This window comes from Tasmannia lanceolata, unplaced genomic scaffold (genome assembly GCF_043159265.1).
Source record: "Tasmannia lanceolata isolate RefF3 unplaced genomic scaffold, GAP_Taslan_0.1 ptg000048l, whole genome shotgun sequence".
Taxonomy (NCBI): domain Eukaryota; kingdom Viridiplantae; phylum Streptophyta; class Magnoliopsida; order Canellales; family Winteraceae; genus Tasmannia; species Tasmannia lanceolata.
The window spans coordinates 525,511-539,247 of NW_027518725.1; the positions used below are offsets into that span (position 1 = coordinate 525,511).

A 13,737-nucleotide genomic window follows, 5' to 3' on the forward strand; every position below is an offset into this window, starting at 1 on the left:
GGGCCCACATTGTTTTGGTGATCCAAACCATTCATTTGATTGGCCCTCACATAGATAGGGTGTCCACCAAAAATCAGCTCTATAGGATCATCCCAACCTTTCAAACTGTGGAGGCAAAAATGGACAAATTTTTGAAGGTTTTTACACGTTCATTTTTGCCTCCACAAATCGTAGGGTGGGATGATCATATGGAGCTGATTTTTGGTGGACACCCTATCTATGTGAGAGCCAATCAAATGAATGGTTTGGATCACCAAAACAATGTGGGCCAATTGTATTTTAAGCCGGCGGTGTAGCTAAGTTAGCTACACCGGCGGTGTAGCTCCACTTTCCTCATATATATATATATATATATATATATATATATATATATATATATATATATATATATATATATATATATATATATATATTATGACCGGTATCGTGTATAGCCACATGTGCATGTTACTTGTTACGTGCCCTCTCTTTTAAACATATCTTTCATACCCTTGTCTCCGTATATACGCGTAGGGCTACTACTTTAGTTGTGTTTGTAACGTAACAACAATGTCTCTATTGTTTAGGCTTCTTACTCGTACTCGTAGTGTTAAAGAATTTCAAGCTCTCTTGCCCACTCCCACTAGATGATGATACTAACATGAGCTAGTAGTGGTTTCAGGCACATGGAGTGAGTTATCTACACCAAGTTTTGGTTCTATTTATGCTGTTTAGGGCAGTTAGTGAGGCCTCATAGTGCCCTCGGACCATGGTTTTAAATTTTGACCGAAATCCGAAATTCGATCGGATTTTGGTCAACACCAAAACCCAAACTTGCCAATACCAGAAACGATAACAGATTTCGGCCGAATTTTCGTTCGAAATTTTGTGTTTTTATAATTTCTTCAGAAATTTAGAGAAATTCAACCCAAAAATCTCAATTTTTTTATAATTATATAGCCATTTTCCTGAAATTTCTGTTTTGGTTTTGGTATTAAATAAATATTATATTTTTAATTGTGTACCTGATTTCGACTGAAATTTCAGTTTTGGTGAGGGCTGAAATGCATACCGAAACCGAAATTTAAAACCATGCCTCGGACCTTGAGTCGCTACTGCAACTGTTGGGTTGCCGTGTGCAGCTGAACTAAACCCAATCAATTATTAAGTGTGCCTCTAGCTCACTAATTAAGGCTTTGTTCTTTGACCCTGATATCTGCACTACTATATGTCAATATTTTGATAATTTCACCAAGTCACCTTGTCTCTTACTCTTTAACCGGCTGTAAATTGCTATCACAAATTCCAAAAAAGCTCTATGAAGCAAATTAAGAAAGAAAATACCAGGTGAGTTAGTGCAAAAATCAAAATAATATCAGTAGCCTTTGGAAATTCGGACTACGTTTTTACTAAAAATATCGGGTCGACTTTGGGTTGACTCCAATTCGTTTTATAGTAAAGCTCACCCAACACAGCCCAAATTGCACTTCTTGTGGCTCAACTCTACTTAGCTCACAGTAATTGAAATCTTTTCTTATATACGAAAATCTTTTTGAACAAATATGGAAATAATTTCTTTGAGTTTCTAAAATGAGGAGCAAAGGGATTCATCGAGAAAGATCTCTATTGAGGCATGCTTGGTTGGCATGAAAGTGGTGGAAAAAATAGTTTCCAAATTTCTATTATTTTTTTGTTGTTTGATTGTTTTAGGGAAAGCTTTTTTTGGGTGGATAGATCTTTCCAATCTGAAAAGATAGCACCATTTTTTTCTCAATGAACCCCTTTCAGAAAAAAAGAAGAAGGAATTTCATCTAAAAATCTCAGATAAATGTCTTACTTTTCCATGTGGAAATAATTTAAACCAATGAATCATGAGCAAATAGTAAATATGTGTAATAAAAACTGATATAAAATCCAAAAAGATATAATTGAAACCTTTACATATAAAATAAAAATATAAAATTACCAAAATAAAAATATTAATAAAATAAATATTAACTTAATAAAAAATTAATAGAAGAAAATAAATTTAATAATTACTTTTAAAAATAGAAAAATCAGGTAAAATCATATAGAACCATCAATCGAAATATGGGCCCTACTTAGCCTCATAAAAAGGGCAGCCCAGTGCACGAGGCTCCTGCCATTGCGGGGTCTGGAGAGGGCTAGATGTATGCAACCTTACTACAGGTGCAACTCGGGTCGGGTTGAGGCCAACCCGATCCCAACCCTACTCAACCCAAACCCGGCCCGGCCTGGCCCGAGCTCCAACTTGACGAGGTTCAACCAGACCCAACCCGACCCGAGGAACCCTTTTTACCAACCCAAACCTGACCCGACCCGAGTTCAACCCGACCTAGCCCGAGATTTTAAGCTTAAAAAAAAAAAATTATTAAAAATGTCGGGTTCACTTGGGTCGGGTTGCCCAAGCCCTCAACCTGAACCCGACCCGAACTCAACCCGAACCCGACCTGAACTCAACCCAACCCGACTTTTTTTCAGGTTGAACCTGTTACCCCTGCTTTGAAGAGAGGCTCTACTTAGCCTTATATCGTATATTATTACTGAATATACATGTGGGGTCTATTAATTTTCTTGGCCATCGGACCCTTCATGTGAGCCCCCAATAGTATACGTTGGTTATATTGGTTGTTGGACCCAAAAAACTTAGGCCCACAAGTATATATCATATTAGTACTCATGTGAGGTCCATTGTTTTGTTGGCCAGTAGGCTCTCTCTATATATGCCCCACTATATTCGCCCCTTTTTTACTCGGGACAGCCCCTTTTAGCATATTTATGACTACTCTTTCAAACTACAGGGGACAGTTCCAAGTAAAAAAAGGGGCAAATATATATAATTTCCCCAAACTAATATAGCACTCATTACTATATATTTCGGCCTCAATGATTTTTAGGTGTTGGGCCCTACATCTTAGCATCACTAGTAGATAAATTACCAACGTACGTACAAAGCCCATTTTAGTTTGAAAGAAGCAGAGCTGAACTTTCCCAATTTTAAGATGTTCATCAAATGGTTACATTTACCGAGCCTATAAACACCACAAAATCCATTTTCCAAAACAAAAAAAAAAAAAAAACTCTACAAAATGAGGCTCTCCACGAAGGGTGGGGAATTCTAAATTGAAATGATATCTACACTCCCTTGTTTAATAATGTCCTTTCTTCTCTTTAAGCTCTGTTTCTTTTAGGGGTGCAACTCCGGTTGGGTTGGGTCGGGTTGGCCTCAACCCGAGATAGCATTTCCTCAGACCTAACCCGACCCAACCTGAGCCTCAGGTTGAGGATTGTCAACCCTAACCCAACCTGCCTCTAAGTCGGGTTGATTCAGGTTGGGTTCATCTAGGACCAAACAAAAAAATACAAGGAAAAAAAACTTAATCCTAAGAAAATCATGAAAAATATAGAGGAGGGAGGTCGGGTTGCCAAGGGCTCAACCCTAACCCAACCTGAAAATAAATCGGGTTGGCTTTTCCCAACCCTAACCCAGCCCAACCCGAGCCAAAATCGGGTTGAACCCGTCAGAGTTGCACACCTAGTTTCTTTCAATATAAAATAGGCACAAAATAAATTTTACGTCGATTTTTAAGTACAAAAAATGGGCATAAAACAATATTTACGCCCATTTTTAAGTGCATAACTACTTTACATCTGAAGAAATGAAACAGAGCCTTACTCTTTTCTAACTAGCTATAAAAAAGTGACAAACCATGTAAGCCAACAGCCATTGAACAGTGTTTAATAAAGTGAATAGTGTTTATAGAACAATATCACTTCACTTGAAAAATTCACATAAACCTTTCCTGCTTTTGATAAGCTTAAAACCTGTCTAAAACTATAGACGCAGAAAATATTAGAATGAATTTACAGTGACCGAAAAGCTCTTATTTATGCTCTAATGGTGAGAATTCTACATGCCCCAGATTACAGGGACTCTTAAGCTGTATGCTAAACGGCCTCATGGGGGGGCTGTGACTCTTACAGGGAATCAACTTCGGACTCAAATGAAATCTTAGTACTACGTGTAATTAAAAAGGTGTCTCCGCCTATTTGGCGGCTTTTATATGTACAAGTTACATTTTTCCTCATTAAAAATTGAAACCATAGTATTAAGCACAATGAACATATGAAGTACAACAGAAATTCAAATGCACCCCACTTCTGGGGTTGGTAACGTTTATTACTTTTACAGTGTCATTGATCCCTGAGTAAATGTGAAACCCCCATCTCGATAAGGGAACTTTTGCCCGCGAGATCGTGAAATGGATACATACGAGCAACAGTTACTGATGAGAGTGGTAGTATTTGCTATTAGAATTCTTGTTTTGGGAGCGGTACCAGTCGTCCAGATATTTTGAGTATCTGCACATCATATCCGCCATGCTCAATCACTGATGCTTCAGAATTAGCAATTCTATAAGTATGACAGCAGAACTTACCCATCGTTGCTCAGATGTGCACTGGTGGATGGAACCTGTGTAGTCCATGATGGTCCAACTCCTGCTGCCTGTGTTCAGGATTGGCCAGGTCATTGACAGGGACGGTATCAACAAATCCCTTCTCCATGTGACCAATAAGAAGTAAAAGAGATTCTTGGGAAGATCAAAGAAAGTAACTCGTTCTTCCTGTGTAAGGAATTCTTCCAAGAATTCCGAAATAGGGTGGGCCCACACTGTTTTACAAAATGTGGCCAACGTTCTAGCACATGAAAGTTGGAAGTATATGCTCAAAAGAGTCTCTAGTTACCATTCATATTTTCTGGAACGTGGAAATAAGGTGGGCCCACATTGTTTGAATGATCCAAACCATTCATCTGATGGCCCTTGCATAGAGAGGGTGTGCCCAAAAAATCATCTCCATAGGATCATCCTAACCCTTCGATTTGAGGAGGTTTAAAATTGACCGAATTGTAGAGGTTTAAACCCGTCCATTTTAACCTCCACAAATCGAAGGCTTAGGATGATCCTATGGAGATGATTTTTTGGGCACACCCTATCTTCGCATCATATGAATGGCATGCATCACCCAAACAATGTGGGCCCACTCTATTTCTAGTCGGCGGACCAGAAACATGTTTCCCTATATATATATATATATATATATATATATATATATATATATATATATATATATATATATGAGAAAAAGGTTCCTGCGTAAAACAAAGGTGGGCCACATTGTTGGGTTGATCCTAAGCATTCATTTGAAAGGCCTCATCATGGATCGGGTGTGTACCAAAAATTAGCTTCATTGGATCTTCATCGGATGTCCATTTGTGAGGGTGAAAATGGACAGATACTATTTGTCCACTAATCTGCCCATTTTTTCACCCCACAAATGGACGCCCTAAGATGATCCAATGGAGCTGATTTTTTGAGTATATCCTATCCATGAAAGGGCCTTGCAAATGAATGCTTTGGATCCCCTCAACAATGTGGGCCCACCTTGTTTTATGCTAACATTAGCAGGAACCCTTTCCTCTCTCTCTCTCTCTCTCTCTATATATATATATATATATATATATAATATATATATATATATATATGATAAAAGGTTTCCTACACACTTGTGTAGATAAGTTACCTACACACTAGCTTAAAATACAGTGGGGCCCACATTGTTTGGGTGATCCAAACCATTCATTTGAATGGTCCTCATAGAGATAGGGTGTCCACAAAAAATCAGATCCATAGGATCATCCCAACCCTACGATTTGTGGAGGTAAAATGGACGTGTATAAAACCTTCACAAATTAGTCCATTTTTTGCCTCCATAGTTTGAATGGTTAGGATGATCCTATGGATCTGATTTTTTGTGGACACCCTATCTATGTGAGGATCTTTCAAATGAATGGTTTGAATCACCCAAACAATGTGAGCCCCCACTGTATTTTAAGCTAGTGTGTAGGTAACTTATCTACACAAGTGTGTAGGAAACCTTTTCTCTCTCTATATATATACTAGTAAAAAACCCGTGCGATGCACGGGCCGACAAAGAACGGTACGGACCACGTCATAGGTTGATCCAAACCGTCCATGTGATGGAACACAACATACATAGGTTGTGCCCCAAAAATCATTTCCATAGACTGATCCTAGCCCTCCAATCTATAGATGTTTCCATAATTCCTCTTATCTTAAATCGGATGGTTAAGATCATCCTATAGTTTTTTAATTAAAAAACCATAAAGGAGGGGGGTAGGATTGAAATTATATGAGTTGAATGGGTGCATTTGTTTAAAAAAGTCAAAAAATGTGAGGTGTAATTCTCACTTCAAAAAAATCGAAAAAACTCTTCTCTTTTCATCCTAGCTTATTGTATTATATATATATATATATATATATATATATATATATATATATATATATAGAGAGAGAGAGAGAGAGAGAGAGAGAAGTGTTTCTGCGCAAGGAGCTCCCTGCGCACAAGTGGCTTAAAAAGCCACCGATTGGTTCGTATGGCGGGTCCACCTCTGCGGAGTCCACAAAAAGCGACCGATCGGTGGCTTTTTAAGCCACTTGTGCGCAGGGAGCTCCCCACGCACGTGCGCAGAAACACTTTTCTCATATATATATGGGAAAAGGTTTCTGAGCTACCGCTCAGATAGCTTATCTGAGCAAGCCATATAAATAGGGTAGGTAGCTATGTTGTTTGGGTTATGTTACATATTGATTCTATTGGACGTAACATAGATAGGGTGTCCCTAAGAAATCATCTTTATAGGATGATGGTAAGCGTTGATTTGTGGAGGTTTAAAATGGACGACTAAAAAGTGGGTCCATTTTGTGCTTCTACAGGTCGAATGGTTAGGATGATTGTATGGAGATGGTTTGTTAGGAACACCCTATCTATGTGAGGTTCTATGGAATGAATGGGGTGGATAAGTCAAACAACATGGAGATGGTGTATTTATAGTGGCTTGCCCAGACTGAGCTATAGCTTAGAAACCTCGACCACACACACAGATATATATATATATATATATATATATATATATATATATATATATAAAAGGAAAATGATTGTGAGCTTGAAGCGCATATAGCTTATATGAGCTTGAGGGCCCAAACATATGTGAGCCCACATTGTTAGGATGATCCAAAGCATTCATTTGAAAGGCCCTTACATAGATAAGGTGTGTACAAAAAATCAGCTCCATAGGATCATCCTAACCCATCCAAAAGTGGAGGGCAAAATGGACAGACACCGTTTGCCACAAATCTGAGAGAGAGAGAGAGAGAGAGAGAGAGAGAGAGAGAGAGAGAGAGAGAGAGAGAGAGAGAGAGAGAGAGAGATGAAAATGATTGTGAGCTTGAAGCTCATATAGCTTATATGAGCTTGAGGGCCGAAACACATGGGTCCCACATTTTTTGTGGTGATCCAGACCATTCATTTGCAAGGCCCTATCATAGATAAGGTGTGTACCAAAAAGCAGCTCCATTGGATCATCCTAACCCCTCTAAAAGCAGAGGGCAAACAGATTAAGGTGAAATATGAGGTGAAGATTTTTGAGAACCAAAGGGAGGCTGACTTGGCAGAGACGAATGCTGAGTTGGCGACCAAGAAGGCTTCACGGGCCCAACAGGCACAGATGGCGGAAGTTGAGGCGGCGAAGGCGGTGGCGATTAGAGAGGCTGAGTTGCAAAGGTAGGTGGAGAGGAGGAATGCTTTGACTTAGACAGAGAAGCTCAAGGCTGAGTTTCTTAGTAAGGCTAGCGTTGAGTATGAGACCAGGGTAAGTATGATTTTGTTATTTGAGAAATTATATTTCCACTCCCTTTTTGGCTTATTTTTTCCTTAAGAAGACAGCATTGCCTCCCCTTTTGTTTTTGCTTAGGAAAAAAATTAGTAGCTCTGTTTTGATTGTAAGAAAATTTTCCGATACAGTTATTTTTATTGGGTAAAATTTTTCTTTCCACGATTTAGAGTTCAAAAACTTCCTACAATCCAAACAGGGCCTTAAGGGAAATTATGTTTCCACCCCTTTTCTAGTCAACCACCCCTCTTACCTTTTTTTATTCATTTTTCTAAAGTTTTGATAATTGCTCAAACTCGGCTTGTTTTTTGTTATTTAATCAGCCATCAAAAGTTATTGCAGTTCCCAAAAGCTCGTAGAAGCTAATTAAAAAAAAATGACAAATTGAGTTTTTGCAATTATTAAAACAGGGTAGTGCAAATGTGAGTAGCCTTTTATTTACTATGTAAAAAGTGTTAAATTACCAACTTCTCCAAAAGCTTAAGCTGTTGGAGAAGGCGTTATTTAATCTTTTATACTGCAACACTCCCCCTCACGTGCTTTCTAGGGTTGGCCTACACGTGGCACATGGGGCCCCTCTTTTGGGTTTGGCCATTGCATGTGGATTTTTGCTATCAAGGACGTTTGAACTCAGGACCTTTGCACTGATACCATGTTAAACTACCGGTTACTCCAAAAGCTTAAGCTGTTGGAGAAGGTGTTGTTTAATCTTTTATACTTTAACACTCCCCCTCACGTGTGACCCCTCGTTTTTAGGGTTGGCCTACACGTGGTACATGCGGCCCCCTTGTAACACTCTGATACCATGTTAAATTACCAACTTCTCCAAAAGCTTAAGCTGTTGGAGAAGGCGTTATTTAATCTTTTATACTTAAACAAAAAGTAAGAGGTTGTATGCATAGTGTAGAAGTATAATTTTGTAGATGATATAGATGATGGACTCCTAAGAGACCTTAATATTCTATTTACAAATAGAGTGCTAAACTGAAGGGCGCCCCTGCAGCTGGGTTTTTGGAAGGGCTGCCTTTAGTTAAGCATTCCTCTTGTAAATATTACCACCTTGAAAAAACATTATTTTAATACAGGACCCTTTTTTGCTTGTATCCAAATATCCCCTTAATCTTTGAAATTATTTTTTGAAAAAAAAAAAAAAAACAGATGCAAGAGGCAAATTGGGAGCTCTACAAGAAGCAAAAGGCTGCTCAGAGGGAGAAGGAGGCGGAAGCCCGCCGAGTGGCTGCAGAGGCAGCCCTCTTCACTCGTCAGCGAACAGCTTTAGGGGAGCTTTACGCGAAGCAAAAGGAGGCAGAGGGGCTAGTGGCACTCGCGCAGGCACAAGGCATCTATGTTAGCACACTACTCAAGGTCTTAGATGGAAATTATGCGAACTTGAGGGATTACTTAATGATCAATGGGGGATTGTTTCAAGAGATGGCTAAGATCAACGCGGGGGCCATACAAGGATTACAACCAAAGATTAGTGTTTGGACGAATGGCAATGGCGGCGAGGTTGTGGGTGGTGGCATGAAGGAGGTGGCGGGTGTGTATAAGAAGATGTTACCGCCATTGCTTAAGACTGTGCACGAGCAGACGGGGATGCTGCCTCCGGCATGGATGGGCACGCTAGAAGATTCATCAGAAGTTTAATGATTCATCAGCTATTTTTTCATTTTTTTAAAAAATTTCGTGGGACTTAGATGTTTAGTCAGATAGTTTCTTTCTTATCTTGATTTAGAAGACCAAAAGAGTAGAAATTTAGTTTGCATCTTTTCTACATTTTTGTAGCATGTTCTTTTGATTTTCATTCTACTTAGTTGCTATTTTAGTTGGTTTTGTAAGAGTTTCTGTATTTAGTTGGTTTTCCTTCGGAGATCGAGTCTACGAAATTTATTCGGTCAAATCAGTCTCTTGTATATGCCTAATCTATTTACAAATAAATAACTAATGCTTATAAATTAAAAATTAATCTTGAAAACATACAAGTATCTAGCCTAATTGGTTAGATTAATGCCTAGTTGTAAATGAACTAATCTTAATAAAGAAATTTTCATTATACTAATCAAACCCATTATCCCTCCTTTCGAAGGAGTGAAGTTTCTCTCTCTCTCTCTCTCTCTCTCTCTCTCTCTCTCTCTCAAGTTTCTGTCTTACCAATTGGCTGACTCTTCTCTATTTCCAATCCAGCAGAACTTCAGGCTTTAGGATATGGATCCGAATCGTATTCAACTGATTCGGTATTTGTGCCCAATTCCTGTCCAATTAAGTTAAAGACCTTTTAGATCTAGTTATTGATTAGGGATGGGAAGCACGTGAATGGCTTTTGTTTTGATTTCATGTCTGCCCATGATGAAACAGACCAAAATGCACTTGTCTTCTTCTGTAATTTTTCTAGTTTTGTATTATAGACGACCTACAACTCGAAAGTGGAGGAAGAAGAAGAAGAGCGGGAAGATGAGGAAGAAGAAATAGAAGAGGTAGACGGAGAAAAGAGGAAGAGGAAGAAGGTAACATAAGAATCAATGCAGAAAAAAAAAAAGACACAAGAAAAATGGAAAAGATGAAGGAAAAGAAGGGAAAAAAAAAGAATTAAAACCGGGAAAAAAGGAGGAAGAAGAAGAATGGAGATTTGGGTTCGACCAGTTTGGGTTCAGCTAGGTGAATTTAGGTTTGACTGGGTAATTTGGACCCAAATTGACCTGGTTAATTTCAAATTCACCCATTCAAACCCAAATTGACTTAGTCGAACATAAATCTTCTTCTTCTTCCTCTTCTGTTTTTTTTTTTTTTTTTTTCATTTTTTCCCGTGTGCTCCATTTTTTTCTGGCGCCGATTTTTCTTTTTTATTTCTTCCCCTTCTCCATATTTCTTGCATCTTTCATTTTTTTTTGGCAGCTTCCATTTTTTAGGCATTTATTCTATTTTTTCTTTCTTCTTCCTCCTATTTCCTTCCTTTTTTGTCTTTTTCCTCGCTTTCTTCCTCTTCTTCTTCCTCCTCCTCTTTCGAGTTGCAATGGTGGTCGTCATAGTGTACATAAAAAAATCAGCAAAAATTAAAGAAGAAGAAGAGAGCATTTTGGTCCTTTTCATCGTACATATCTGATGAGAAATGTCAAATGGTGCCATAAGTCGCTTCTCCAAGATAACACAATTTTCAAGGAACTTTCACATTAGAGACTATCTTTAGGTTTTCCAACTCACATTTTCACAATACTAAATTCCATTAAAAAAAGATAATAAAGAGTAGAAAGGAATGATAGATGCAAGGGCATCCTTGCATAAAGAACCGAAAAAGGGCCCTTGATTGGATCCATGTCATTTCGAGTGACTTTTTAAAGTTGTCGAGAAAGTAAATTTGGTTGCACTTTATGATGTGGATCCAATCAAGAGCCCTTTTAGGGCCTTTATGCAAGGGCGCCCTTGCATCTATCATTCCTAGAGAAGAAGAGTTCATTGCTTCGAATTGTAAAAAGAGAGCATCTTAGGAGACTTAATCGATAAGTACAAACCCCAACCTGGTCACACGGACAAAAAGATTCTTTGGACCCTCTCCTGTTTGCCTTTTTTGATAGCAAAGGAAACAGAAAAAACAAACACAGACTGTACTAGTTATATAATATTTAGTCTGATAGAGAGAGCAAGAAGAAAAGCAAAAGATTGTATGTTCATTCGATTTACCAAAGAGTCCTAGATCTCTTGGATGGGGGACTGATCTGAGGAACAGACAAAACTTCATTATTCCACCTTTTGTTGGCCTTGGGATTACTTGCCTCTTTGAAATCTTTGAACCCAATTCCATACTGAGGAGGAGGATGGATTTGAGGCACTTGAGGAACCCAAATTGGAAATTCTTCAGAAACCAAACCAAAATTGGTTTCGAGATCCGCCTCTAGAAATGGAAACAGAAAATCTGTCTGCAGAGAAAACCCATACCAACATACCCAAATAAGACTGAGATTCTCTATATAAAAACACTTGAAAGTTGAAAATTCGGATTTCGGAAAAACAGTCTACTTTGTATCCTAAGAAACATCATAAGAAATCTGCGTTGACACTTTGATAATCTACAATTTCAAACAAAAACACCCAATTCAATTCATGCAAGAGAGATAAGAGAGTGAGTTTGGAGGAGAGATGTTCTGCAAACCTTGCAAAAACCATCCATGGCAAAGCTATCAAGTAAATCTTCCACATGCCAGCCAGGTAACGTTTCGATGTACTCGGAAATGCTGGTGGGGGAAATTTCTTGGTTTTCTTCTATGGTGGAAGCCATTTCAGAAGATGTAACTTTGGTGGCCTGTTGAGAGATCTGAAGGGGAGGAGAGGTGGAGGAGGAGGTGTGGGAAGGAGGAGAAGCTAGGGAGGAGATCTTGACGCCAGTGAGGAGAAACCTGTTGAAGTATAAATGATTACATAACACCAACTCTAACAATTTAAAGCTTTTGGACTAATTGGTTGTTTCACATGGTATAGAGTAATTGCCTAATGGCAGGTCCTGAGTTTGAAACCCAGCACCCAGAAAAAGGGGGTCACATGGGGAGTGTTGAAGTATAAAAGATTAAATAACACCAACTCTAGCACAACTTAAGCTTTTGGAGTAATGGTTTGTTTTACAAAACCTATTGTGCTTTCTGGTTAGGTCATTGGCTGTGTGAATGGGAAGGTCACATTCTCTACAAAGGATTGCTCTGTCCTCTTTGCAGAAGAGAAACGCCCGCCTTTCCTGCACAAATGAAATGATGGTTGACTGATCTAGATTGACAAAGATCCCACATCGGAAAAGTGAATTGATGTGGAAGGGCTTATAAGGACTTGTGCACCCTCTAGGCTAGCTTATTAGGGGGAGTTTTACCAAGGTCCCATCTCCCAACAAGTGTTATCCAAGCCAGTCATGGTCATAATTTCCATGAAGTGGTATCAGAGACAGATATAGAAGAGAAGGAGAAGGGAAAGGATGATTTACCTTACAGATGTCGCATAGCGGGGCGGCTTGTTTGGAAGTAGGATGCAGAAGCGAGAAGCGGTGGTGTTTTCCGGCGAGCTTGTTGGCGTGGTGGACGCGCTGGTCACACCCATCACAGAGGGCGGCCTCATCAGCACAGCAGAACACTAAGGCCTCCTCTTTATTACACACATCACACATGATCTTCATCCTTCTTACACCAATGGCTGAAGGAGGAGAAGGGTTTTTCAGGGAAAATGAGGAGAAGGCAAAGGAATCTCAACAAAATCAAGTTGGATTTTAGGGAATAAAATAGGATAGATGGTGGGTGTAATGAGTCATGGACCTGGAGATCAGGATTCCCGGATTTTATGCTCTCGAGTCTGGAGTCTGCCACCCCACTGGCTGAGATGGCTTCCCATTTCTTCGAATCCCTCCATTCCTCGGGCTCTGTTCATTATCCATATAAATAAGAAGGGGTGGTAGTATCATCATGCCACACATAAAAATATAATACACTATTCAAACTTAATAAATAACAATATGAGTAAAGAGAGCACTTTCCATCTCTGTAATGTATTTTTTTTTTTAAATGGCAGAAGTACATTATGAAAGGGAAGGGGACGGAGATGGACCGCACCCAAAATTACGCGGAAAGAAAATGAACAAAAAAACAAAATAACAAAAAAGATAAAATAAAAAAATCGAGCCACTCCAACTCCAAACGGTCAACCCCACTTCTAGTCAATCCATCCACCTTCCCATTAGCACTCTTCCCCACGTGATCAAAGGTAATAGACGAACCCGATATTTGATCCTCAATTTCATCAAAAAAGGATAAAAATCTCCAAGGAGGCAACACTACTCTTTTTAACCATCGAATCACATTGAGGGAATCACTCTCCACAATGGTATTATCCAAACACTCACTATCTAATCTCTTAATACCATGATACGCCGCCATCACTTCTGCCTCCGAGGCATCACATCTCCCCAAAGGGCCGGAGTAGGCCCACACAACTCCACCACTTTCATTACGAAG

The 13,737-nt window shown here is 39.1% G+C and overlaps 1 protein-coding gene and 1 pseudogene across 2 annotated transcripts; one reads left to right on the forward strand and one right to left on the reverse strand.

Annotated features, from left to right (window-relative positions):
- Positions 1-9,403, forward strand: part of LOC143864433 (flotillin-like protein 4) — a 36,847-nt pseudogene extending 27,444 nt beyond the window's left edge.
- A 1,803-nt stretch (positions 9,404-11,206) lies between these two features.
- On the reverse strand, positions 11,207-13,194 carry LOC143864263 (B-box zinc finger protein 21-like). Of its 2 annotated transcripts, XM_077375171.1 has the most exons (5): positions 13,042-13,194; positions 12,717-12,922; positions 12,373-12,476; positions 11,901-12,144; positions 11,207-11,667 (listed from the first exon to the last, which is right to left on the reverse strand). In XM_077375171.1, exons 2-5 carry the CDS (start codon positions 12,903-12,905, stop codon positions 11,428-11,430), a joined length of 777 nt encoding a protein of 258 aa, XP_077231286.1. In that variant the 5' UTR covers positions 12,906-12,922; positions 13,042-13,194; the 3' UTR covers positions 11,207-11,427. The 2 variants fall into 2 exon arrangements, with proteins under 2 accessions (XP_077231286.1, XP_077231285.1); XM_077375170.1 differs by having other exon boundaries at positions 12,717-13,190.
- Between the last annotated feature and the right edge of the window lie 543 nt (positions 13,195-13,737).

Coding starts and splice junctions, on each gene's coding strand:
- LOC143864263 (XM_077375171.1), bottom strand. CDS start 12,905: ATGAAGATCATGTGTGATGTGTGTAATAAAGAGGAGGCCTTAGTGTTC. Junction 12,145..12,372: donor CTAACCAGAAAGCACAATAG/GTTTTGTAAAAC, acceptor ATACTTCAACAG/GTTTCTCCTCACTGGCGTCA. Junction 11,668..11,900: donor CCATGGATGGTTTTTGCAAG/GTTTGCAGAACA, acceptor TTTTCTCTGCAG/ACAGATTTTCTGTTTCCATT.